Here is a 23,625-nt window from a genome sequence, read left to right on the forward strand (position 1 = left end):
TTCCGCCCCTCCTACAATCTGCCCGTAACGGGGCCTGGGGCGGCTCACGGGACACGTTCTAGGAGGGCTGGGGAGCAGAGCTTCGGCTGCCCTCCTGGGGGCTGGCACCCGCCGGGGCAGAGGTCTCCAGCGGGAGCATCCACCGGACAAGATGTGCGTCTCACAAGGCAAGACGATGGAGATGGTCTGAGCCTTTCCGAACCCTGGTTCTCTCAAGAAGGCGAAGGCCAAGCCCAGGCAAGCACAGCGACTGCAGTGGAAGGTCACCCAGGAAGCTCGTGGGTGGGCAGAGCGGAGTCACCTCCAGCTCTGGTGCCTGGGGCCAGCAGGCAGAGAAAGTGCTGGAGATTCAGGCCTCTCTTCAAAGGCAAGACGGACACAGAGGCCTCCCTGGGGCCCTGTGTGTGACACCACTCACCCTCCAGCCTTCTTGCTCCTCCCTGTTCTTTCTAAGCAGCCATGACTGAGGCAGCCAGCCTGCCCCCTGCGCCCTCCCACCAGGCTAGGATGCATGGGCACCCATGAGCTGCACTGGCCCTCTCCTTCCCAGCCGTCCCCCAGGCACTCGTAATGCTGGTGGCTGAAAGACCGAGAGCAGCACCAAAGGAAGGGGTCTTACTGAGGCACCAGCCTTATGCTCTAGCAAAATCCGCAGAGACAACGGGTGGGGCCCTGACACCACGCACACTCCATCTGGGCTTCCAGAACAGGAGCCCGGATCCCTGCACCAAGGAGAGAGGACAGTCTTTTCTGAGAGGGGAGCCTGAGCACGGTGGGAGGGGTCGGCCCCGCCCCCAGGACAGAATCACCGAGACTAGCCCACCAGTCTTGAGACACAAACACAGCAAAATGTCATCATGATCAGCAGGTTCTGTGCTGAAAAAGTATAACTACACAGCATTTTCTCCAGTTCTGACACCTTTTTAATAGAAATCACTGTTTTTAGGAAACAAATAGCACTTTTGTAATTTTTTTTTTGTAATTTTCTTTTTACAATGTTTCTTACCTTGATCTTAATTTAAGTAACACTAGGAAGACCTCAATATCTTTTATTTTCTTTTTTAATTAAAAAAAAAAGTTGTTGCTGTTGTTTTCCCCAGATACAAAGATTTTTGCCCTTGCATAAAAAAACAGTGCCCCGACGCTGACACAAGGACGCACACGGACTCACTGACCTCACTGACACTAGACTCCTATTCTACCATGCAAGGCCTCGACTACCCTCAAGGAGACTGTCAGCCTGAAAACCAGCTGTTCTAGTCCTTAGTTTAGTTTGTGTTACCAAAAAAGTAAAATAAACAACAAAATAAAACTTTTTTAAAGAAAAAAGAACGAAAACAAAAATAAAAAAAAAAAAGCGAGAAAAGAAACGTCCCCATTCGATTCACACACACCTGGTCGCGTGCTGCTTTGCTCGGGAGCTTCTCTTATAAATAGAGAAAAGGGATGGAGCTTGTTTTCAAGTAAAGTCACCGATCCACCGTTCTTTCCTTCTGACGCACCCCGGCCTCCCTGCCCCGGCATGCCCGGCTGGCTCCTGGAGAGGGAAGGGAGGGGATCATCCACAGGGATGCGGCCCATCCGCCAGGCAGGGAAGGAGGTGAGGAGTGGCGAGGCGCCCAGGGCGGGGGGCGGAGCGCTCGGGAGCAGACCCCGGTGGCCGTTCTTGGTGTCCACTCTCCGGGCACTGTGCCCCGCCCCGGAGACTATGAAATACTGCTTATTTGATATACTTTTCCCACCCCGGCCCCCTCCCCCGCCCTCCCCATCCCTCGTCTGGGCACTGGGCTTGATTCAATCTTGATTTCCTTTTTTTGGTTTTATAGTAATGAAAGTTTAGAAACAGGAAAGCCCACACACTCTTTGGACTTGTCTTCTCTACCTAAACCAACGGCTCGGCAAATAAGGATCTGAAACCTGCTCTCCTCCCTCCGCCCGTCCCTGCTCCCCACCCAACGAAATAAAAACGACCCCATCGTGGCTGTGGAGGCTGCTGCAGGCACACACTGGTGTATAATAGAGAGAGTAAATATATTATTTCACTTGGCATGGTGCTGGCAAAGAACCTCCAGCTGGCACTATTTCATGTAACATGGTCCAATCTTTGCATGTACACACAGAATAAGAAGGATCAATTGGCAAACTCTGGTGCCACCTGGCACAAGCATCTTCTCTCTCTCTGGAACCAAAGAACCAAAAGAATTCTGTACTTTCCAGAAGCAATCCGGCTTTGCTTTCTAGAGTCTTCAGCGCTTGCTCTCCTCGCCGCCGGGATCCCTGGCTTCTCCCGGAGGGCCCGTTATTTAATCTCTTCCGCCTGGTTACAGTTCACCGTGCAGCTCTGGGAGGAGGGGGAGGGGGCCGGCGTGGAGGGGGCGGCGCTGGCAGGGGGCGTGCAGTCCGGGCCGTTGGAGAGGGCCCCCGCAGCGGCCTCAGAGTCTACGGGTTTGGAGAGGTCGATGCCGTGGATGAGGCGGATCAGCTGCTTTACCTTCTCCAGGGAGCTGTGCATCTCCTTCTGCCGGGCCAGGATGGTGTTCTTCATTTCCATGCATTTCTGCAGCGAAAGAGAGGGGCAGGGCCCTGAGCTGCGGCTGTCAGGACGGGCCTGGCGCCCACTCCAGAGGCATGAGAGCCACTGGCTGCCGTGCCGCCGCCCATGGGGAGGAGGAGGCCCGAGAGGTGAGGGGGGGGCGAGAGGGTGGTCAAAAGCCAACTCGACTTGACAGCAGGACTTAAACCAAATGTGAGTCACCCCTACAACACTAGGCAATAAGAGTCAGTTTAAAACCAGTTCCCACAGCTGCGCTGGCGGGGTGGGCAGGTCTGGGTATGCTTCTGCCACGCTCATGGGCGCTACTGTGTTCGGGGCAGGCCTGAGCTTTCCAGGGTAGGAAATGAGCCAGTGATGCCACAACTAGAAGGAGCCACAACTGAAAATACACAACTATGTACTGGGGGGATTTGGGAGAAAAAGGAAAAATAAAATCTTTAAAAAAAAAAAAAAAAAGGAAATGAGCCGGTGGTGTGTGGATTCACCGTGGGGGCCTCCCGAGGTGCTGGCAGCAGGACTTGGAGGCGCAGCCTGGGGCAGGACAGCGACTTAGGAGATCCAAAGACTGCAGCCAACAGAGCCCCTTCCGCTCGGTCACGGAGCGGCAGCCTTCGCCCTCCTGCCCTCGGCCTCCCAAACCTGCGGGCTTCTGTTCCAGGCAGGCAGAGAGGTGGGAGACCTGCCACAGGTGCACGGTGAGGGGGACAGAGCAGGCTCAACTTCGCTCCGACACGGGGACCTACTCAACGGAAAAGCAAGCTGGCTCCTGTGGGAGGAGCCTCAGCATCCCAGCTGCAAACACCACCCCCGCGCTGGGACAGGCCGGCCTCCAACTGGCCTCTAGAAAGCCCCTGCCTCAGGCCCGTCAGAGGTCTGGCAATGCACTCAGCGCGGCGTGGAAGAACGGGCGGAGGGAGGGCCGTGCGGACGGACCCACGGCGCTAGAGAGACTCGCTCCGGCCCCTGCTCTGCGTCCGCACAGCTTCAGGCGAGGCCCCACACTCCTCCCAAACCCACGCGGGAACACACGCGGTGGCGGCCAGGCTGCTGGAGGTGCTCGTTTATCTCTTCAGCCTGGAGGCTGAAGACCCTCTCAGACCAAAGCCAAGAGGACGCTCCAGGGCGTGGCTGAGGCACCAGGTACCACTGGCCCCCTGGACGGAGGGCCAGACTCTGCCTGGAGGCAAACCTCGCAGCCGCCCCAGCGAACTGTTACCAAGCTGAGGGGCTGCCTCAGCCGCGGGGGCCGCGGGCCTGTCACGCACACGGGAGGTCCGGGTCTCGGACGCACGAGCGCAGGAGCCTCACTTACACTTATAGAACTGCTGAGCTGTTTCACCTTCTGCTCGAGTTGTTCTCGTTCTTGTTTTAAATCTGAACTCCATTTAAGTAATTTCTGTTTCTCTTCTTCTTTTGCTGAAAAAGAAAAATAAAAGGAACGGTTTTTAACAATAAATTCATCGAAAACACCCCTGTGTTCAAAAGGCTTGGCATAGCAGCCGTTTTCCCCACAGCTCCCGGGAGCCGCGCGGCCAGCCCGCAGAACCTGCCGGCCCGGGCCCTGGCCTGGTTCGTGCACAGGGACGCGAGGAAATGTCAGTGGTGTGGGCCTGGCTCCACGTAAATAAGATGCCACTTCTTTCTTCCTCCTCAAGACAGTCCCACACAAACTTTTCACTTCACTCACTAAAAGCTTCTCATTTTTAACTTTAAATTTCCTTTTGAAAACAAAACAAATACTGCCCTTCCAGTACTTTTCTTTTTTTTTCCCCAAAAAGGGGAGGCTGCCACGGGAGGAGGCACGGTCACTCCTTACCTGCTTTGTAGGCGATATAGGAATGAACAATTGCTAGAGTTCCAGGCCATGGGATTGCTTCTTCCTTCTTCAGCATCTGCAAAGATTTTTAGAATTTTACCTTGAGAAGGAGGTAGAAACACGCGTCCGCTGTGTAATAACAGGCAATGGGGTCTGTAGCTGCTGGCAGACAAAACCAGGACGGCTTGATGGCGGCCGGATGCCAGACCCCGGTCTGTAGTTTCTGGACTATAAAGGTGCAGGCGTCAGCCTGAGAGAACGAGGTCCAACAGCAGCAAGAGCCCAGCTGCCTGAGCCCCGCCTTAGAGAGACGTGCCACACGACCCCCAAAGACTCCCCACGGCCAGAGCCACCGGCACACAGTTGCAAGTGTGCCTGATGGCAGCAGCCACTGGCAGCTTTGTCCTTGACCTGACCTGGGCTGCCTATCTCAACTTCAGCTTTGTGTGTCCCCCAAAGACAGCCTGACCGAGGCAATCACACATCAGTTCCAAATACTGAAGTATCATCTAGACCCCACGCAGGAAATTATCAGAGGGCCACAAAGCAGCAGCAGGGAGAGAACAGAGACAGAACTGTGTCTACTAACTAGAGCAGGGAGACAGTGGGAAGAGGACCAAGGTTAAACGGGGAAACCAGAATTCTCTCAAGTCAGGATTCCAAAGAACTTGGCAGCAGCCCCAAGCTTGTGGAGCTCCCAGGCTTATTTATTTATTATTTATACTTTGCCTACTTCCGAAAAAGACTTGAGACAGCTTGTAATAAAAACATGAAGATGGAAGGCCGGCCTGGTGGCACAGTGGTTAAGTTTGAGCACGCTGCTTCAGGGGCCCGGGGTTCATAGCTTTGGATCCTGGGTGTGGACCCATGCACCGCTCATCAAGCCATGCTGTGGCAGTGTCCCGCATACAAAGTGGAGGAAGACTGGCACAGATGTTAGCTCGGGGCCAATCTTTCTCACCAAAAAAACCCAAAAAACAAAAAAGCCATAAAGATACATTGACAGTTGTGAAAAAGAGATCAGAAACTAAACAGAGAAGCAGAGAAAAGGCTGGGACAGCTAATAATACGTTTGCCTTTCAAGTCCATGAAATACTAAGACAGAACTGCCCAGTTAGTTCTCCGATCCTGATGACAACGCAGGTTTAAAAGTGAAACTGTGTTGCGGCTGGACCGGTGGTGCAGCGGTTAAGTGCGCACATTCCACTTTGGTGGCCTGGGGTTTGCTGGTTCAGATCTCAGGTGTGGACATGGCACTGCTTGATATGCCATGCTGTGGTAGGCATCCCACATATAAAGTAGAGGAAGATGGGCACGGATGTTAGCTCAGGGCCAGTCTTCCTCAGCAAAAAGAGGAGGATTGGCAGCAGATGTTAGCTCAGGGCTAATCTTCCTCAAGAAAAAAGTGAAACTGTGGTTATTTGAATTAAACCATCAACTGGGCACTTTCTTCTAGGATTTTATTTCCAAAGACGAGTTTCAAAATAACGTAGTGGGTGTGGACCATTCTTAGAGAAAGAGGGAGAAAGTCTTAGGGACTTTGAAGGGACAGCAAGGTAATGAGAGGATAAGTAACTTCACATAAAGGGCGTGGGGGTCTCTGTACCTGCACACGGAGTGGCCGCCGCATGCAGACGACAGAGAACCTGTGGGAGGATGCACGCTGTGTGGGGACAGGGCAGACGCGGCCTGGAGACCCACCTGGAGCGGGGAGAGACCCCGCCATTCCTCCGGATTAGAGGGCAAGGAAGTCCGCCTACCCGCGCCGTTTTTCTCCCCCTGCGCCCCTCGACTGTCTGCCCCACACACAGTACCTGGTCCTGACATCTGGGACAGATCCACATGCCCTTGGGAATCGTTTTCAGAGGAGGGTCTAAGCAGTCCAGATGATACACACGGGAACACGTGTCACACATCAGCAACTGGCCACTTTTTCTGCAAACGCTGCAAAAATCCTCATGGATATCACCCTATGAAATTGAGAGGAAAGGTAAGAGGACAAAAAAGGTAAAATTTGAATGTTAACATGCACATTCTGGATACATATAAATGTCTTAGGACCATCAGCTGTGCCCGTCCAACATGTCACAAAGGTGTTCGAGAGAGGCAGGAACGACCGGTGGCCCGGCCCCAACAGCTCCCTACGGCTGCGGCTCCCCGGGCGGGGACAGTGTTCTGCACTCTCGAGTTGAGTTCGCAGGGAAGCTCTGCAGTCACCTAGGCCAAAATTCCCCTCACAGGTGAAAGCCCAGCATTTGCCACGTTTGCATAGAGTCCAGCCCACGGACCAGAAAGTTTACAGACACTGAAATCCATTCATCCAAGTGATACAGACAATTCCTGCTACCTGTCATTTCGGGGGCAGTTTAGAAGGATTGGGAAAGAGGACAGACAAGAAGGGGAATTTTACTAAACTCTTTGCTTGCTCAGGGAGAAAAAAATATGGTTAAAGTTCAAACGGGAAAAGATGAAGTCAGGAGCAAATTAACCTCATAGGAGCTTTTGAACAGGAAGGATTTAGAAAGCTGAAGCCACAGCTGGCAATGGTCTCTCAAAACCAGTTTTGGCACTGCCGTTCGATGGACCACTCTATTCTGGATGGGTCTATTCCTCCCCATAAAATACCTCACCGGACGGACAAAGAGCAGCCCCAGGGTACTCTGCCTGTCTCACCTGCCATCAGTGACCGTCCGGTCCTCAGGGAAGTCTGCTGGAGCCCTCTGAGCAGAGGGCACCATCAGAAAAAGGCTGATCTACTTAAAATGTGGAGAGGAGAACAGTAGAAAAAAAAAAAAAAAAAAAAAGAGGTACTAAAGAGGCATTTTTGAGCAAGGCAGTCCCTGGCCTGTTGTCTGCACAGGATGAATTCCGCCGATAAAGACACCAGGGAAGGGGAGACTGACGGGATGTGCCGGGCTTAGCCGGCAAGGCAGCGCCACCGCTTGCAGCAGACCCCTTGCCACTTCCAAGGGGCTGTGTTTGATTCTAGGCTATTCTGCCAGAGGGCCTAATTCAGAAATCCTGTATGGGAAGCAATGACAGAAAGCAGTGCTCAATTCTTCCTTTCCACTGAAGGAGCGTATCTCCCCAGGCGGACAATTTCTCCCTAAAGGAAAGGAAACTTTCTCTATAATTCACTAGGGCAGCTGGGGGCCTAGGAAACTGGTTATAACTTTTCTAAGTTACAAGATAACTTATATAACTTTTACAGTTACATGGTAATCAGAATGTGGACAGATTTGAATCTTTCTTAGTAAGAAAATGTTACCCCTGGGCAGTAAAAAAAGACACTCAGTACACGAGCAAAAGGCACTGCCTGAGACGGCAGCCTAACAGGTTCCGTTCCAGGCACTGGGAGAGGTCAGGCTTCATCCCTGACGAACCGCAACTTCCTTCCTCACCCTTACAGTCTACAGTCGGGCTGCGGGCTGCTCTTCTCTAGAGTCAGTCTTTCTTGACCCTTAGCCCCATGTTGTAAGTCTCTGTCTTTATGAAGTTTATAAAAATTTTAGAGTTTAAGAGAGTGTTTTACATGAACCATAGATAAAATTATCAGTGATGGGGGCTGGCCTGGTGGCACAGAGGTTAAGTGCCCACGTTCCACTTCGGCGGCCCGGGGTTCACCGGTTCGGATCCCGGGTGTGGACACGGCACCGCTTGGCAAGCCATGCTGTGGTAGGCATCCCACATATAAAGTAGAGGAAGATGGGCACAGATGTGAGCTCAGGGATAGTCTTCCTCAGCAAACAGAGGAGGATTGGCAGCAGATGTTAGCTCAGGGCCAGTCTTCCTCAGAAAAGAGAGGAGGATTGGCAGCGGATGTTAGCTCAGGGCTAATCTTCCCCCCCCCAAAAAAAAACTAAAAAAAAAAAATTATCAGTGATGAAGTAAACGAGACAAACCGGACATCTTATTCAGAGGGACTTGTTCGGTAAAGAGCTCTGCTCATTTTCCTTTGTAAGGAGAACATCAAGAAGTGGAAAGTACGTAAAATAAAGGTTAAATAATTTCTCTTAAGTTCCTAAAGGAAAGAAACCTCCTATCCTATTTGCACATCCCCTAGCAGCAGGTCTTAATCTTTTTGGTGTCAGGATGTCTTTACACTCATTAAATTACTAAGAACCTCAGAGAGCTTTTGTTTATGTGTTTTATATCTATTGATATTTACTACATTAGAAGCTTTTCAAACTTTTTAATTTTGAAATAATTATAGAATCACAGGAAGTTACAAAAATAGCATATTAAAAAATTATAAACCCCAGAACACACAAGTGCACATCCAACAGCCATGACGGTGATGACATGGTCACACGTCATGTGGCATCTGAAGACTCCACTCTTGAGAGAATGAGAGTGAAAATGGCAAAGGACATTTTAGCATTATCAAGAAAATAATTGTGATTTTATGGACCCCCTGAACGAGTCTCAGGGACCACCTCCCAGACCACCCTTTGAGAACTACCGCCCATAGACACGAATATAAAATGACAAGATACGTATCTCATCCACAGGAAATTGGATCTTTGCCTGAAGAGAGTGGAGGAAGGCCCAGGGAGGTGCTGTGCCAGGTCAAAGGGCCTACGCTTTGCTGATCAACCACACGATTCCCATAAACCAAATGGCAAGCTGAACGATGGCTGGCCCATGATTCTTCGCTAGCAGCTGAGGACATAAGGTTTTGGAAATACCCTGGCTATATCAATTGCAACCCCATCATTTGCTAAAACAATTTTATAACTATGTCAACATATCTTCCCTTCTCATAAAAATGATGATAGTGGCAACAAGGTACATCCTGAAGATTAGCACCCGGCTGGGTCTTGTATTACCACGTCCTTCTAGACGGTTATTGATCCCCGGGAAATGCCTGCCTTTCAACTGTGATTGTTTAATTAATGTTCTTGGGGCTCATGCCACCAGCAGCAAATACACAGAGCTGTGTGCTGACTTTAATCACTGCCACTGTCGGGATACGGTGAAAGTACAAGTCAATTATCTTTTTAAAAAATCCATTTCACTACGTTTAACCTGAGAAGTTCTCAACATATTTAGTGGTTTTAGAAAAGCTTTCTTTTACCCTCAGATCTCTGAAAAGAAGAGTGTTTGCATTTTAAGACAAAACCTGGCAGAAGCTTTAGTGTGTGATTTGATCTGAGTGGATCCTTTGGGTTCAGTCTCTCAAAGAAAATCATAAATTCCCTCAGCCAAGAATCACAAAAAATACGAACAACATTGTTGAGGAAAGAGACTCCTAGGCAGAAGCACAAAATCCTCTACCCCCAGCATCTGTGCGCCACCTGGAGGGTCCTGTCCCGAGACACCCAGAGGGGCAGTCCCTTCGGCAATGCTTCAACTGAGGAAAAGCTGGGGTCATCTCTGGGGCCAGCAGACAAGATTTCTGATGGGCACTCCCGGTGCTAACAGGACAGGCAGAAAACCTGTATCAACGACTATGGCCCAAATCAGGAAAGCTGGAGGAAATGCTGCATTTGAGAGCAAGGCTGGGTCTGAAGCCACCAGCTATGTCTGCGGAAAGAAACCTGCCAGGGGACAGAACTCCTCTATGACCCCGGTCATCCAAAGAGGACACTTCCTTTGTTGCCTCTGGAATTTGAACTCAGAATGTGCACATGGAATTCCTTTGCTCTTGGGAGAGGGGTATACCATTAGTAAGTATTGAGAACCTTCAAGTTCAAGGGTCATTTTACCTGAAGATGACCAAAGATGAGCTCTGTAATTCACAAAAGAAATGGGCTGCGTGCAGAACGAAGCTGTGCTTTCCCTCCTCATGCCCGCCCTTCTTGTTAGCTCCAGGAAGTGGCAGCTACAGCCGTCTGGGTGTTCAGCCAAAAACTCTGCATTCACCCTTGACTGTTCTCTTTTTCTCGTACCCCCTTATCCAATCCTGCTGGCTCTTGAAGCTATATGCAGACTCAGTCACTGTTCTCCAGCTCCACCTCCAGGGCCCCATAAGGCCAAGCCACCATCAGCTCCTGCCTGGACGACTGCGACAGCCTCTTATGCAGGCTGCCTGCTTCCACCCCGGCCCCCCACAGGCTCTTCCCCATGTTCCAGACAGAGTGAGCCTTTCAAAATCCAGGTTGATTCTGCAAACACCTTAAAAATACACGCAGAGGAGAATCATCAAAGGATGCTGAAACCGCTGGGCAACAGTTTGTTGGGGAGCAGGACATTTATACAGACTCCAAGCTGCCTCCAGCAGAGAAGAGAGGCACCTCGACGAGTGGAGAAATTTGACGGAATCTAGCTTCCGAGATGAAAGTTAACATCCCCAACAACAGTTCAGACTGACATCACGTGCCTCCTGTTGTGACGCTCCGAGAAGGACTCATCGCCACTTACTGAGGGTTCCCCAATCTACTCCTGAGGAACCCAGTGGACCATCCAGAGGGACACTACACAGCAACTGGCCTGTCTCTTAAAAAATGTCAGTGCCATGAAAGACAAAGCAAGGCTGAGAAACTGTTCCAAAGCAAGGAGACAATATCAAACCAATACACGTCAGTTATCTTGGACTGGATCGCGGGACAGAAAAAACACAGTGCCGCTCAGGCAATGAGAGAGACAACTGGAGAAATCCGAGTATACACCATATAGCACATGATAATATTTTACCAATATTAAATTTCCTCAATTTGATAACTGCATTGTGGCTATACCAGAGAATACCTTTGTTCTTAGGAGATATACACGGAAGTATTTTGGGTAAAGATTCATGATGTCCGAAACTTCTTAACTAGTTCAGCAAAAAAAGTGTCTGTGCGTGTGTGTGTGCGTGTGTGTGCAGGTACGTGCGTGCATGTATAGAGGAGAAGCATGTGTGGTAAAACGGAAACACCTGGTGAATTGAAGTGAAGGGTATACGTTTGTTCTGTGTATTGCCATCACAACTTTTCTGTAGATTTGGAAATTTTCTAAATAAAAAGTAGAGAAACGACGTCAAACCCCCCAGCGATCTCCATTCCCCTCAGAGTAGGAGCCACGAGGCCCTGTGGGATGGACCCTGCCCTCTGGGGCCCACCTCCCGCCCGCCTGCCCCAGCCCGCCTGCCTTCCTGCCGTCTTCCGTGCCAGGTGACCTCCACCTCGGGATTCGGCACTGCTGCTCCCTCTGCTGAGAATGCCGTCCCCACAGACTCCCACGGACCCCGCCTCCTCTCTCTCCCACTCCTCGCCAAGGAGTTCCCTGCCGCCTTAACTCCTCGCGCCCTTCCTCTGTCCCACGGCTCCTCACAGCTCTAATCACGAGCCGACACAGCCCGCGTTCCCCAGCTACCACGTGCCTCTGGCCACGCGAGAAGCTCCCTGAGTGCAGGGAGCTGGTTTTGTTCCCTCCCCCGCCCCCAGCCTCGAGAACAGTGCTCGCTCCACAGAGCAGTGCTCAGCAAGCGTTTGCTGAGTGAATTCACTGCTCTGTAAGTGCTCATTTAAAGACTCAGGGCCCTAGTCTACCCTCCTGCAGTGCCTGGTGAAGGGCTTGAAAGTGTTGGACTTTTTCCAGAACGTGTTTCTCATCAACTCTGCTGAATAAAGTTGCTTCAAAGAACAGTTTTCCGCTTCTTGAATTCTACCTGAAGCAGGAAGCAAGGACCACCAGGGAACACACGCCTCGTCCATCCTCCGCACCCCAACACCGAGGACCTCTCAGTTCCACGAGCTGATGTCCCCAACCCTTCCCCTTCCTGAGTGCACATCCACAGCCTCCAAATCCAGCTCTGACAACTGACGGGGCCTCCTGGCGCTCTATTCAACACAACTCGCCAGGACCTGGCAGGACCTGGGCCCAGCAGACAGCTGCCTCGCACGGCATGCGGTGTCCTGCAGGGTGACTAATGGTCCAGGTCACTCAAGGAGATGAAGCCGCAAGGAGACAACATTTGAGAGCGGGGTCCCCGATTTCCGCTCTGAGCGAGCGAGCGAGCGAGCTTTTCCCACGTTACTTACGTCTGTGGAGGTGGGGCTGGGCAGCGACACAGGCTGCACAGGTGCGGGGAAAGTGAATGTGGTCTCTGGCTTTTCATTTTCGGGGGAGTCAGGATGACTGGATGGGGGGGATGTTGGGGTAAGGGCTCCAAACCCCAGCACTGCATTGTATTTTGGAGGACGACCTATATACCGAGAGAAGGGAACAAAAGGGAAAAAGGGGAGGGAAAGAGGGGGAAAAACGGTCTTACATACCTTTGGCCAGTGCTCCTCATTGGCTAGCATGGAAAGGAAGTGAGGTAGCGGACAGAAGGTTAATACAACAGTCCGAGAGAAGAGAAGCAAAGACTTACACGTCATTAGGAACAACAAGGCGAGTCTCAAAGGAAGGGCGGATAAGAGAGCGAGGAGCCTGGCGGGAGGGCCTGGGCACCTGAAAGGGCCTCGCCCTGGGCGGCTCAGGGTGACGTTCCTGGACTGTCACAATTTGAGATTCCTGACGCAAGAACAAGATCCCAAAGCTCCATGGGAGCCAAGGCCAGGAATTAAGAATTTACTTTTCTGGATCTTTTGCACATCGTTCTCTAAGGTTTCTCCACAACCATCATTCTCACAACAGGACGAATGAGTCTTAGTTCCCACAAATTTATTTAGGATTTCTGCTTTCCCTTCTCTCTCCTAACTAGAGCTTGGTCATTTCACTGCTGTGAGGCTGGAGAAAGACAAAGCGTGGAGGTGAAATTCACGTGGCCTCTTCTTGCCCTTTGCTGGTAGAGCGAGTGAGAGAGACATTCTGGGAGTAGCTGGAAGCTAAGAGATAACAAGACCCTCTGGGCTTAATGTCTTGAAGCACTTTGGACTTGGGTGCCCTCCCCAGCTGAGGGAGAACCATCGCCCGCTTTCCAGCACAGGCACCCTGGTGAGCCAGGTGTTGAAAAACTGGGCTGCTCCAAACCCAGGAACACTGCTCACCGAGAGGCTTGACCGGAGCAAAAGCATTCTGGATCAAACCTCCCAGCCGCAGAGGACCCATCCGCGAGCCCCACCGGGTATGGAAAGTCCAGGGTAGCCACTCTTGCCTTATGATCTACCTAAGCCGAAATCCTTGTCCTCCAAGGGCCAGGGTCATAGCTTCTAAGCTGTGAGCGATCCAAAGTGTCTGCCCAGCACACCAAAGGGAAAAAAAGAGCCAGAGAGGTACACAGCTGCCTGGGAGCATGGGCGGATGGTACGCAGGATCATGGCTCTGCCAACAGTTGTGACTGATTTTAGGATTATGCACAAGAGTCACGATTCTGTCGGCCCCTACACAACATTACCTATCTGTGTTAAACTGACAATGTCTGCAGTACAAAGATAGATCGTACCGGTCTGTCTTTTCTAGGGAATTTAGTGCTGCCAGGAGGGGAAGCCTAAGATGAATGCTCTGTTTACCCACAGAAGGTACATCCTAGGCATTGTGGAGGCAGGCTTCCATCCTCTGACCTTGGCAAGAGACGCCAAGGTCTTTCTGGCTCATTTAACCTCTGTCTTCCTAGCAGACACTGCCCACCAGCAGGCCAATTAGCTGTGGCTTCTGGCTGGGCCGGTTCCTTTCTGAAAACTGTGTCAGAGGTCACTAAAATTGCCCTAAAGGAAACAACAAAAAATAACCCATGGTACTGGTTATCGTGGCCCAGGAATTGACAGGGAGCAATTATTTAGGGTTTCCCATGGGAATATTGCGGCTCCTGGAAGGATGGGGCTGATGAAACACTGGACCAGGTCCGGAAGGGTGGGTACGCTCTCTCTTCTGGGGGAGGTGCTGGTAATGGGACAGTTGTAGCCCTGCCTCGGGCAGACAAAGGGTGGGGATGACCTCGAAGCTTCCCACAGCTCTGAGACTGTGTGCACACGCAAAAATTAGTATGCTCCTCCACTCGCTCTGCAACCTTTCCAGCCTGGAACTATAATTCCGGGATCCATTATTATGTGGAGAAAGGGATCTGGGGATGTATTACTGACATTGAAGAACAATTTCAGAACCTTGTTCATGAGCTCAAACTCTGAGCTGTTAGGAGCCACTTAGAGCTGCCCAGCGAGAGCCGCTGCTGGTCTCTGCTCTGCCCGAGTAAGGCGGCCCGCCCGACCGGGGGGCTGGGATCCGGGGACGGCGCTCTCTAGGCATTTCTGCTTTGGGGTCTGTTTTGACAGTGATCTTCTCCACTCAGCTGGAGACACCCTCTTCTCACAGATTCGAACTTCTTGGTATGGCTACCCTCTCCTTCCTAGGAAGACTGCAGCTCATGGAAACCTAAGAGTCACACTCCAGTCTTGCTGGCAGCAGGATGACTCAGGCGCTACTGAGAACAGCCTGGCAACAGCAGTGCCCTGTTCTGCTCAACGATGCTAAAATGCTTCCTTCACACGGCGTTCTGCTCCTGTGCCCCTCATGCACAGCCTGGTGGGCCTGGGTGGAAATGCTGCAGTAAGCCCCTGCCCTGAGTCGGCCTTGCCAGAACCCCAGGGAAGGCAGCTTTTGAGTCAACGTACAGAACTCTAGTAAGAACTCTCACTCTCTTTTCCGCCCATTCTCAGAGAGCAACGACAACACTGTTTTCAGGGGATACAGGAGTTAGACAGGCTCCAGGACAACGGGAAGAGGGAGGGGGAAGAAACACAACACAGAAGCCAAAGCAACAGCGAGGAGAGACAAACAGGCGCTCACCTCTCTTCCGGGTCCCGGGGTGCATGGTGCTGTTCAGGTATGTGACTGCGCTCTTCTTACGCTTGGAGGGTTGAAGAGGGAAACGTGACTGGTTGAATAGCATGGTTACTACTAACACTGGCACAAGCTAAAGACCAAGCCCAGCACGCCTGTCCACATGCCAACTAGTTAGTGCTGGTCACCCCAAGGTCTCAGTGCTAACGGGTTTTATCTATGCACTTGGCTCTGAGAGAATATTCCAGAGAGATCTGTTTCTGCTTCACAGGACAGATGTGTTGAAGCCAGGATGAGTTAAATTTTTAAGGGAGGTTTGTATCTGCTCAAACTTAGGAACTCAGCTAAGGGGACAGCAGTGACCAATAAGAATGAAATGTGATCAGCCAGAGACGGACCCACCGTTCCCCAGAGCTGGCCAAGCACAAGCAGGGTACTGCTCTGACGTGGTTTTCAGACGGGAGGGCTGACAAGTCGGACACAAAGCTGGAACGGGGAGAGAAGGGCCAAGCGCGGCCAGCAGTACCTCTGGCTCAAAGACTGCTCCGCTGTACACGGGGTTCGCTGTGGTTCTTCTTTTTCGCTCTTGCCTCTTGCTTTGGATTTCTTGGGAAAGCAAAAGGTTTAGGTTAGAAGAGAGGTAGGGAGAACCTTAAAACCTTAACTTTGTTGTCTGTCTACTGGTTTCCCCACGACAAATCAGAAACGGGGGCAAGTCTCTGTTTCACTGCGGCCTCGGCAGAGGCAAGCACATGGCCGGAAGTAGTATGTGGGCCCACCTACTCCCACCTCTCAGAGGGCAGGGCCACGCTGTCCCCCAGGGTGGCACTCTGTGACTGACAGCTTAACAGCAGACAACGCTGGTAAACAAGCTGTCCCGATCTATTTTTAGATCGCTGGAACAGAGGTGAACTAGACCCAGACTGAGGAACCACAGGTCCCCATTCTAGAAGAAAATAACCAGGACAGGTGCAGCTTTGTAACTATTCGTAAGATTCACATAAACCAGAGTGACTGAAAAATACGAAGACTTGTCAGCAGGCATTTACTACTGCATGCTGTCAAGAAACAGAAAAGTTCCTCTAAGTGAACAGAAGTCACCTTAATCCAGGCAGCTTGGGGTTCCCTCAGGACAGCAGAGCGGACATATCATGACGGGAGGGAGAGGGGCTGGTCACGACACAGAGGGAAGGCAAGTTCGACTCCAAAGGAAATAAAGTCCACACTGGCGGAACTGTATTCTACTTGTGTTCCAATTGTCTATTTTAGCAATAAATCTCAATAAATCTCTATTTTCAAGAACACAGCTCTGGGCCGGAAGCAAGGTGGCGCCGTGAATCTCTTCTCTTACCTTCTAGATGGTCATGTGTCACCAACCCTAGAGACACCATGAAGGCAAGTTTCTGTGTGAGAGAAGGAAAAGAATGTACTTCAGTTTGGGTCCTCACAAAGCAAAGCGCATGCTCCCAGTTAGACTCTTAGGGAAAGCCAACCCAGTGGGCTGCTGGCTCGACGGAGGCCGGGTTCAGGCGACCAACGAGCCAGCGCCCTCCAATGAAGCCACTCTGCAGGCTGCCTGGTCTTACAGGGACCAAAAGAGAAGGACTGGGACCTACGCTTCTACTTTCCCGATGACAGAAACCAGCATCCTGAGTGATCTAGGTTGTTTTCAGAAAGATCCTCTTAGAGGGAAGAGGATTTCATACCCGAAAACACGCAGAGGTTACAAAGAACCTCCCACACAATCAGCTCAAATTCTAAGGACTTCCCTTGTCATGACAGGTCAGGGCTCCTTACACTGTTACTACCACTGACTGGACAATGCTCCCTCAAAGCTAAATGAGTTTCAGAACGACAGTGGTTCTGTTTGCTACTATGATTTTTCAATCAAACATGCACCTAAAAATTATGGAGCGACTTCTCTCTAAAGGCTGCTCTCAGGGCTCCACCGGAAGCTGACTGATTAGAGTACTGCACCGCAAAGCTGGAACGGCAGATGCTTAAAGCTGGGGAGAGCAGCAGACTGACGCCTGTTTTGCTCTCCTGTTACATGCAGTCTGGAGGGGACGTCTGCATTTGCTGCTGTCCCCCTGCACGCGGTTGCTAAACATGCCAAATAATACATCACCGATTTCTCTTGCCAGTGAATAAAGAACGCCATCAACTGTTAGGAGATGAACTCCTGCCCCACTGTTTATACCACAGCTTGGTCTTGAAAAACCCTGACATGTTACCCTCAACGTTAAACATCATGATATTTTTCAAGATACTGAGTGTTTTATGAAGACAAAGTCCTTGATCGAGCCACTTGAGAACACAGAAATCTCCTTCACTGGCACCCTCAGAGTCCTGAAGAGACGTTTTTACTCCACTTCCTATTTCAGTCTCTTAGGTGGGCATCTGCCCCGACAGCCAGAGGACTCTCGTCAGGAAGAGCAGACTTAGACTCCCGGCCCATTTTTTGCACTGCACGTTGAAATGGCGTAACTCCGCGGTTGCCAGTCAATGACATTCCTCATTGCCACTACTCCTTCAGATCTGCTCTCTGCTAATAAAGCAGTGTGCGAACGGACGCTCAGATGAACCTTTCCGAAATCAAGCAACAGCCCCGTTCTTGGCCACTCCTATCCAACTCATCTTTGCTAGCCTAGATCAAGCTCCCATAAGAATTATTAAATGGAAAAAAAAATCTCCTCTCCTGTGGAACAGATTTTCAGTGAGAAACAGAATAAAAGGTGGTCAAGAACTCGTGCCTCATCTGTGTCTCACAGGTATGCCGAGAACTAATTCATTCTCTTTACGGCGGGGATTCTGTCCAGCTAGAAGGTGAGCGGTCTGCCGTTCCACGTGGCGGTCCTCGCTCGCCAACACGGTGCCCTCACTGAGGCATCCTTCAGTTTCTTTTGATGAGGACAGTTTGGTAAGAGCTTGCTCTATTTTTCCTCCTTCAAGCGTAACACTTGTCATTAATTTTTGGATGATTTTACAAGTTTCTCGGCAATTTGCATGACTAGTACCTTCTTTTTGGTTCAAGTTTGGTCCCTTCTTTAGAGATAAATTAAAAATTAATCCATTTCATATGGGAAAGAACGAACATGTGTACGCGTTTTAAAAAAATCTGAACAGGCTTAATAAATCACTGCTTTTTTAAAAAAAACAATGACACAAAGCTTTGATGGCTTCATGCCACTACTTGACATGGTTTCATTACAAGGAATGCACTGAGGATAGAAGGAAATGGATTACTGGGCTAATAAAATCCAACTATCAGATATTCATCATCATATTACCTTCCCACATTTCTTCTTTTTTTTTTTTAATAAAATTAATTTTATTGGAATTATAATGGTTTATAACATCGTGTAATTTCGGGTGTACATTGTTTATCAATTCCTGAATACAGTTCATCATGCTCACCCTCAGCAGTCTAATTTTTATCCATCACCATACATACATGCCCCTTTATCCCTTTCGCCCACCCCCAAAACCCCCTTCCCCGCTGGTAACCACTAATCTGTTCTCTTTATCCTGCGCACATTTTTCTTTTATAGCTTCTGGTATAAAAGCATCAAAGTGAAAAATTCTCTTGTTTAAGGACATACAAATTCACATTCTATATTTGTACCAGACTCGTGTTTGCTATTTAAGTTTATAATTCTATCCTCAGTGGTAGCACAGAGGTTACTATTTTCGTCCCTACTTTTAGACTTCAAGGAACTACTTCTGAGCTCCTGATTCATGTGGGATTTGGGGCTCTAACGCAATACAACAGAACTACCAAAAATGCACATGTAACAGCTGTAATGGATAACAGGAAGAGGCCTTAGCTGAGTGAACTGGACATCTTATAATTGTTGGCTGAGACAAACAAAATATAAGGATCATTAGGAAGGCAATGGGATATCTGGGAAAATGATCGCTAATCTTACATTTCAAATTTGTGACATGTGTATGAAATTCCTCGATGCCAGCTCATGGACACCCAAGGGCACACTCTTAATCGGCCCTAGGCCAACGTGACTTGGCCATGACATTACTGCACAGTGAGAAAGCACAAGAAAAGGAAAATCAAGTGATTCAGAGAGCAAGCGTCCGTCCTGGCGTGAGAGGCAGCCTCGTGGCACAGATAGCCGCGCCTCTGGATGCCGGGCCTACCTGAGGGTTCTCCTCCCGCTTTGGTTTGGGCGCAGCAGGGGGCGTGACGGTGCGGCTCTCTGTTTGTTTCTCATCGGTTTCTGTGTGGGATTTAATTGTCTAGGAGAGAAAAATGAAATGACAATGCAGAATTCACTTTTTATTAAAAACACAGTGTGACTGTAGCCAAGAAATAAAAGAACACCACACTCAAATTGGAAACATATTAATAAAGAGGTAATGTGGATTTCATTTTGGAAGGGGAAAAAGGAAAATGCAAGGCCCCAGTAGAAATGATTAAATTGCATAACTAGAGTAGACATGAATCTATAAATACAATAGCCTAAATTATACGAAAAGAAAAATCCATGGTTTAATTCCTATGTATAAAAATAAAGTATAGGCTGCTCTCTCTGATTTCAATGTATTTTAGGCTGTAGGGGCAGTTTTCCAGAAGCAAGCCCACTCTTGTTACATGTGGGTCAAGCTCCAGTCCACAGTGTGCTTAAGATGTGAGTAATGTCAAAAAAATCTCACACGCACGTTCTTCTATTTCAGAGCAATTCCTATCAGAACCTAAGAGAGGCCGCACGACTCCCCTTGCTTGGGCTATTTAAAACCTGCCTGTATCATCCATTAGAGGAGAGAGAGACGCAATTGCCAAGGAAAGGTCATCTTGCAAGACACTGACATTCTGACCACCCCCAACCTCATCTTCCAGACGTATCCATTCGAACAAAAGAAACACCAGTAGCATGACCATCTTCAAGCACAAATGGAAGCTAGCAAATTGGTAGACTGGGCTTGTATTATTATTCTTATCATGACCCAATGCCTAATTCACCTTATGAAGCCCTTGGTAAATACTGAAATGATATTAGAACAGTGGAGATAAAACTGTAAACACAAACCTAATTTACTTTTTCAAAATTAAAAAATTGCAGATGCTAATGGTCTTTCTGTATGGCAACGACAAGTGAATAAATGAGAATGAAACTGTCTGGTTATTGATGAGCAGGAGCCAAATGAAAGCCGTTGGTTCTCTAAGCAGAACACTGAAAGTTCTCAAAAATCATTATGTTGTCAAATATTTTACTAGATCTGAAAACCTAACACAATCACAAAGATCTCTCACTTCCTTCCTGGCCACCTGCACATTTTCCTCCTGCTTCTCGTATTACTGCATTAGGAAAGTGTAAACAGCAGCCTTATCAATACCGAGGCAACCACCGTCCGGGGCACAGAGGCTGCCTCGTACCTTTCTTACCAATGTCCTGCTTCCCCTCTATCCTGTAAGCTACTCGAGAGCAGCGACTGTTCTGCAGCCTTTGTGCCCAGTACGGTTCCTCACGCAGTGCAGGCAGACTGCAAAGAGCTGCTGGTCTTCTGAGCGGTGAACATGCCCAACCAGGAGAATCACTCACGTCTCCTCTCTCTCATACACATATACTTTTTAACCAAAAAGGACACCTTTCCTCCATAAAACAAACCACCAAACACACCTACAACGGAACACAATAGGAAAGTAGTTTACAGTGACATTCTTAATGTCTTGGCTTTCCAGAAAGCTTATTTTCATAGTTCTCTGAATGTGGAAGGACAGGGAGGCTGACGGAGGAGGGAGAAGAGAAAGTCAGCTGTAAGGACTTGCTGTCTCAAGTTCCTCAGAGTCTTTACTTCCATCTCTAAGGCTGAGTGGAAATGCCTCTGGGGAAGGGCAGACCAACCCCCTCCACTAAGGAATCAGCCAGGGTTCCAATTTTCTCTCTTGTACAAGAAGAATATAATTATCTCAGGGTTGGATAAAGAATACCAAAAGCATCCAAAAATAAAAATAAAACAATCAAAACATTGGGGAGGTGCCCTTCTCTCATGGACCTCTTGCTCTGGGGTCCAGAGCCAGCTGCCATGTTGTGGACAGCACTATGGAGAGGCCCATGTGATGAAGAACTGAACCTCTTGCCAACAGCCAGTGAGGAAGGGAGGCTGCCAACAAGCACATGACTGAGTCTGGAAGTGGATTATCCAGCCCCAGCTGAGTCCTGAGATGACTGCAGCCTTGGCCAACTAGTTTGATTGCAAACTTGTGAGGGACCCTGAGCCAGAACCACTCAGTTAACATGCAGCCTGATTCCTGACCCTTAGTGACTGTTTGGGATAATAAATGTTTGCTGCTTTAAGCTGCTTTAAACAAACAAAAAACATTAAGGTGGGAGAGCGACATCACAGAAATGGCAAAATAAAGGAGCTTTAAGAATTGGTCCTCCCACTGAAGCAACCATTAAGCTAGCAAAAACAGACAGAATCAACTTTTTAGAACTCTGACATCTAATTAAAAAAATAAAACTTACAGCAACCAGGGAGCACTCACTAAAAGAAGAGGCTGTTAAATTTCACTAAGAAAGCGTTTTTCCTCACCCACCTACAAACGCCCACTCCCCAGCTGGGCAGAGGCTGTGGGGACGGTGACCTGCATTCCTGGTGTCGCCTGCTGGTGCCGGGGGAGCAGTACAGACCTTGCTCTCAAAAACTGGTGGCTGTGCATTGTGACCTGTCTGGTGGTTCCCTGAGCCCTGCGGCAGAGGCTGATCTTTGTTCTGCCCACCTTGGGCTGGAGTGGCTTTTTGGGTGGTGTCTGATAAAAGCATCTAAAGACATATGTTACCCGTAGTCACCTGGTGCAAGAGATGGTGGATGGAGTATGCAGGAGACAGACCCAAAGGCCTGGGGAGGAGGAGGCCGAAGAGGAAGATCTTGGAGGAATAAGGGCTTTGAAGGGCTATCACATATACTGGGGAAGCCAGAGTGCACTGCCCATTCCCAGGGCTAGAGGCACACTGAGATCTGAGAGAACCCTAGGCTTGTACCACTGGTTGATCTTTGAGCTCCATCCAAGAAAGAGGTGAAGACTCAGGCAGAGTTATAGGCAGCCTAGCATAGCACTGAAAGAGTCCCTGCTCAGGGCCAATCTGCAAAGATTGGGAAAGCTGGGTGGTTTTTTTTTTCTTTCTTTTTTCTGAGGAAGATTAGCCTTGAACTAACATCAGCTGCCAATCCTCCTCTTTTTGCTGAGGAAGACTGGCCCTGAGCTAACACCTGCACCCATCTTTCTCTACTTTATATGTGGGACGCCTACCACAGCATGGCATGCCAAGCGGTGCCATGTCTGCACCTGGGATCTGAACTGGTGAACCCTGGGCCACCGAAGCAGAACGTGCGAACTTAACCGCTGTGCCCCTGAGCCGGCCCCTGGGTTTTTTTATTCACTTATTATTACTTTTTTCTTTTAGGCTCTAGTTGTGTATGGAAATCTGTCAGGTCATTAGACAACCACTGAGATAACAGAACAGAGATTCCAATGACCACACATGACAAGAAATACAGTCTTTGCAAAATCAGTTTGGAAAAGGCACTGAACAGACTATTGCAGCTCTGAACAACCAACAACAACACATCCTGGGGTGGGAGGAGAAGCGAATTTCCCTTATTACCTCGTAATTTCAAAATGAACAGTTTTCACCAAAAAATTAGAAGGCATACAAAGAAACAGGGAAGGATGGCCATTCATAGGAAAAAAAGAAACCGACAGGACTGGCCTTCAGGGAGCCCAGACATGGACTCTCTAGGGAAAAACTTTAAGTCAACTGTCTTAAATATGTTCAATGAGCTAAAGGAAACCACGGACAACAAACTATAAGAAACCAGGAGAACAATGTCTCCCCAAGTAGAGAATATCAATAAAGAGACAGAAATTATTAAAAAGAACCAAACAGAAACTCTGGAGCTGTAAAGTACGATAGCTGAAATGACAATCTCTCTAGGGGGATTCAGGCAAAAGGAAGAATCAGTAAACTTGAAGATAGGATGAATGAACTTATCCAGTCTGAGGAGCAGAAAAAAAGAAGATGCAGAAAAAATGAACTGTGCCTAATGGACACTTGGGGCAGATCAAGTGTAGTAATGTGTATATTATGGGCTCCCAGGGGGAGAGGAGAGAGGAAAAGCAGAAAAAATATTTGAAGAAATAACAGTAGCTTCCCAAATTTGATGAAAGACATAAATCTACACATCGAAGAAGCTCAGCAACCTCCAAGTAGGATAAACTCAAAGAGATCCACAACCAAGTGCATTATAACCACACTGTCGACAGCCAAAGGCAAAGCGAGAGTCTTGGACGCAGCAAGAGAGAACTGACGCATCAGTTGTAAGGGCCCTCAATAAGGTTAACAGTCATTTTCTCATCAGAAACCAGAGACTGGAGGGCAGTGGGATGACAGAAAGTGCTGAAAGAAAAAAACCATCCCTCCAAAATTCTACATCCTGCAGAAAGGAGAGGGAGTGCACTGCTAGTAGATCTGCCCTAAAGAAACATGAAAGGGAGTCCCTCAGGCCGACATAAAAAGACTCAAGACAGTAACTTGAAGCCACAACAAAGAAATAAGAATTCCGGTAAAGCTAAGTACACAGACAAATATAA

At 49.1% G+C, this 23,625-nt stretch overlaps 1 protein-coding gene across 28 annotated transcripts in view; it reads right to left on the bottom strand.

Moving 5' to 3' along the window:
* Nucleotides 1-900: 900 nt before the first annotated feature.
* The window catches only part of PHF21A (PHD finger protein 21A), a 173,007-nt gene continuing 150,282 nt past the window's right edge, over nt 901-23,625 (bottom strand). For 21 of the 28 annotated variants that reach the window (XM_044750240.2, XM_044750231.2, XM_044750242.2 and 18 more), the window contains 9 exons: nt 19,170-19,268; nt 16,366-16,417; nt 15,541-15,620; nt 15,021-15,081; nt 12,335-12,498; nt 6,185-6,340; nt 4,371-4,446; nt 3,867-3,970; nt 901-2,557 (listed from right to left, as the gene is read on the bottom strand). In XM_044750240.2, coding sequence (XP_044606175.1) covers nt 2,300-2,557; nt 3,867-3,970; nt 4,371-4,446; nt 6,185-6,340; nt 12,335-12,498; nt 15,021-15,081; nt 15,541-15,620; nt 16,366-16,417; nt 19,170-19,268 — 1,050 coding nt within the window. In that variant the 3' untranslated portion in view covers nt 901-2,299. Of the gene's footprint in view, nt 2,558-3,866; nt 3,971-4,370; nt 4,447-6,184; nt 6,341-12,334; nt 12,499-12,568; nt 12,592-15,020; nt 15,082-15,540; nt 15,621-16,365; nt 16,418-19,169; nt 19,269-23,625 lie in introns of all 28 variants that reach the window. The other 7 variants (XM_070487665.1, XM_070487666.1, XM_070487667.1 and 4 more) reach the window with 2 other exon arrangements.

This window comes from Equus asinus, chromosome 17 (genome assembly GCF_041296235.1).
Source record: "Equus asinus isolate D_3611 breed Donkey chromosome 17, EquAss-T2T_v2, whole genome shotgun sequence".
NCBI lineage: Eukaryota > Metazoa > Chordata > Mammalia > Perissodactyla > Equidae > Equus > Equus asinus.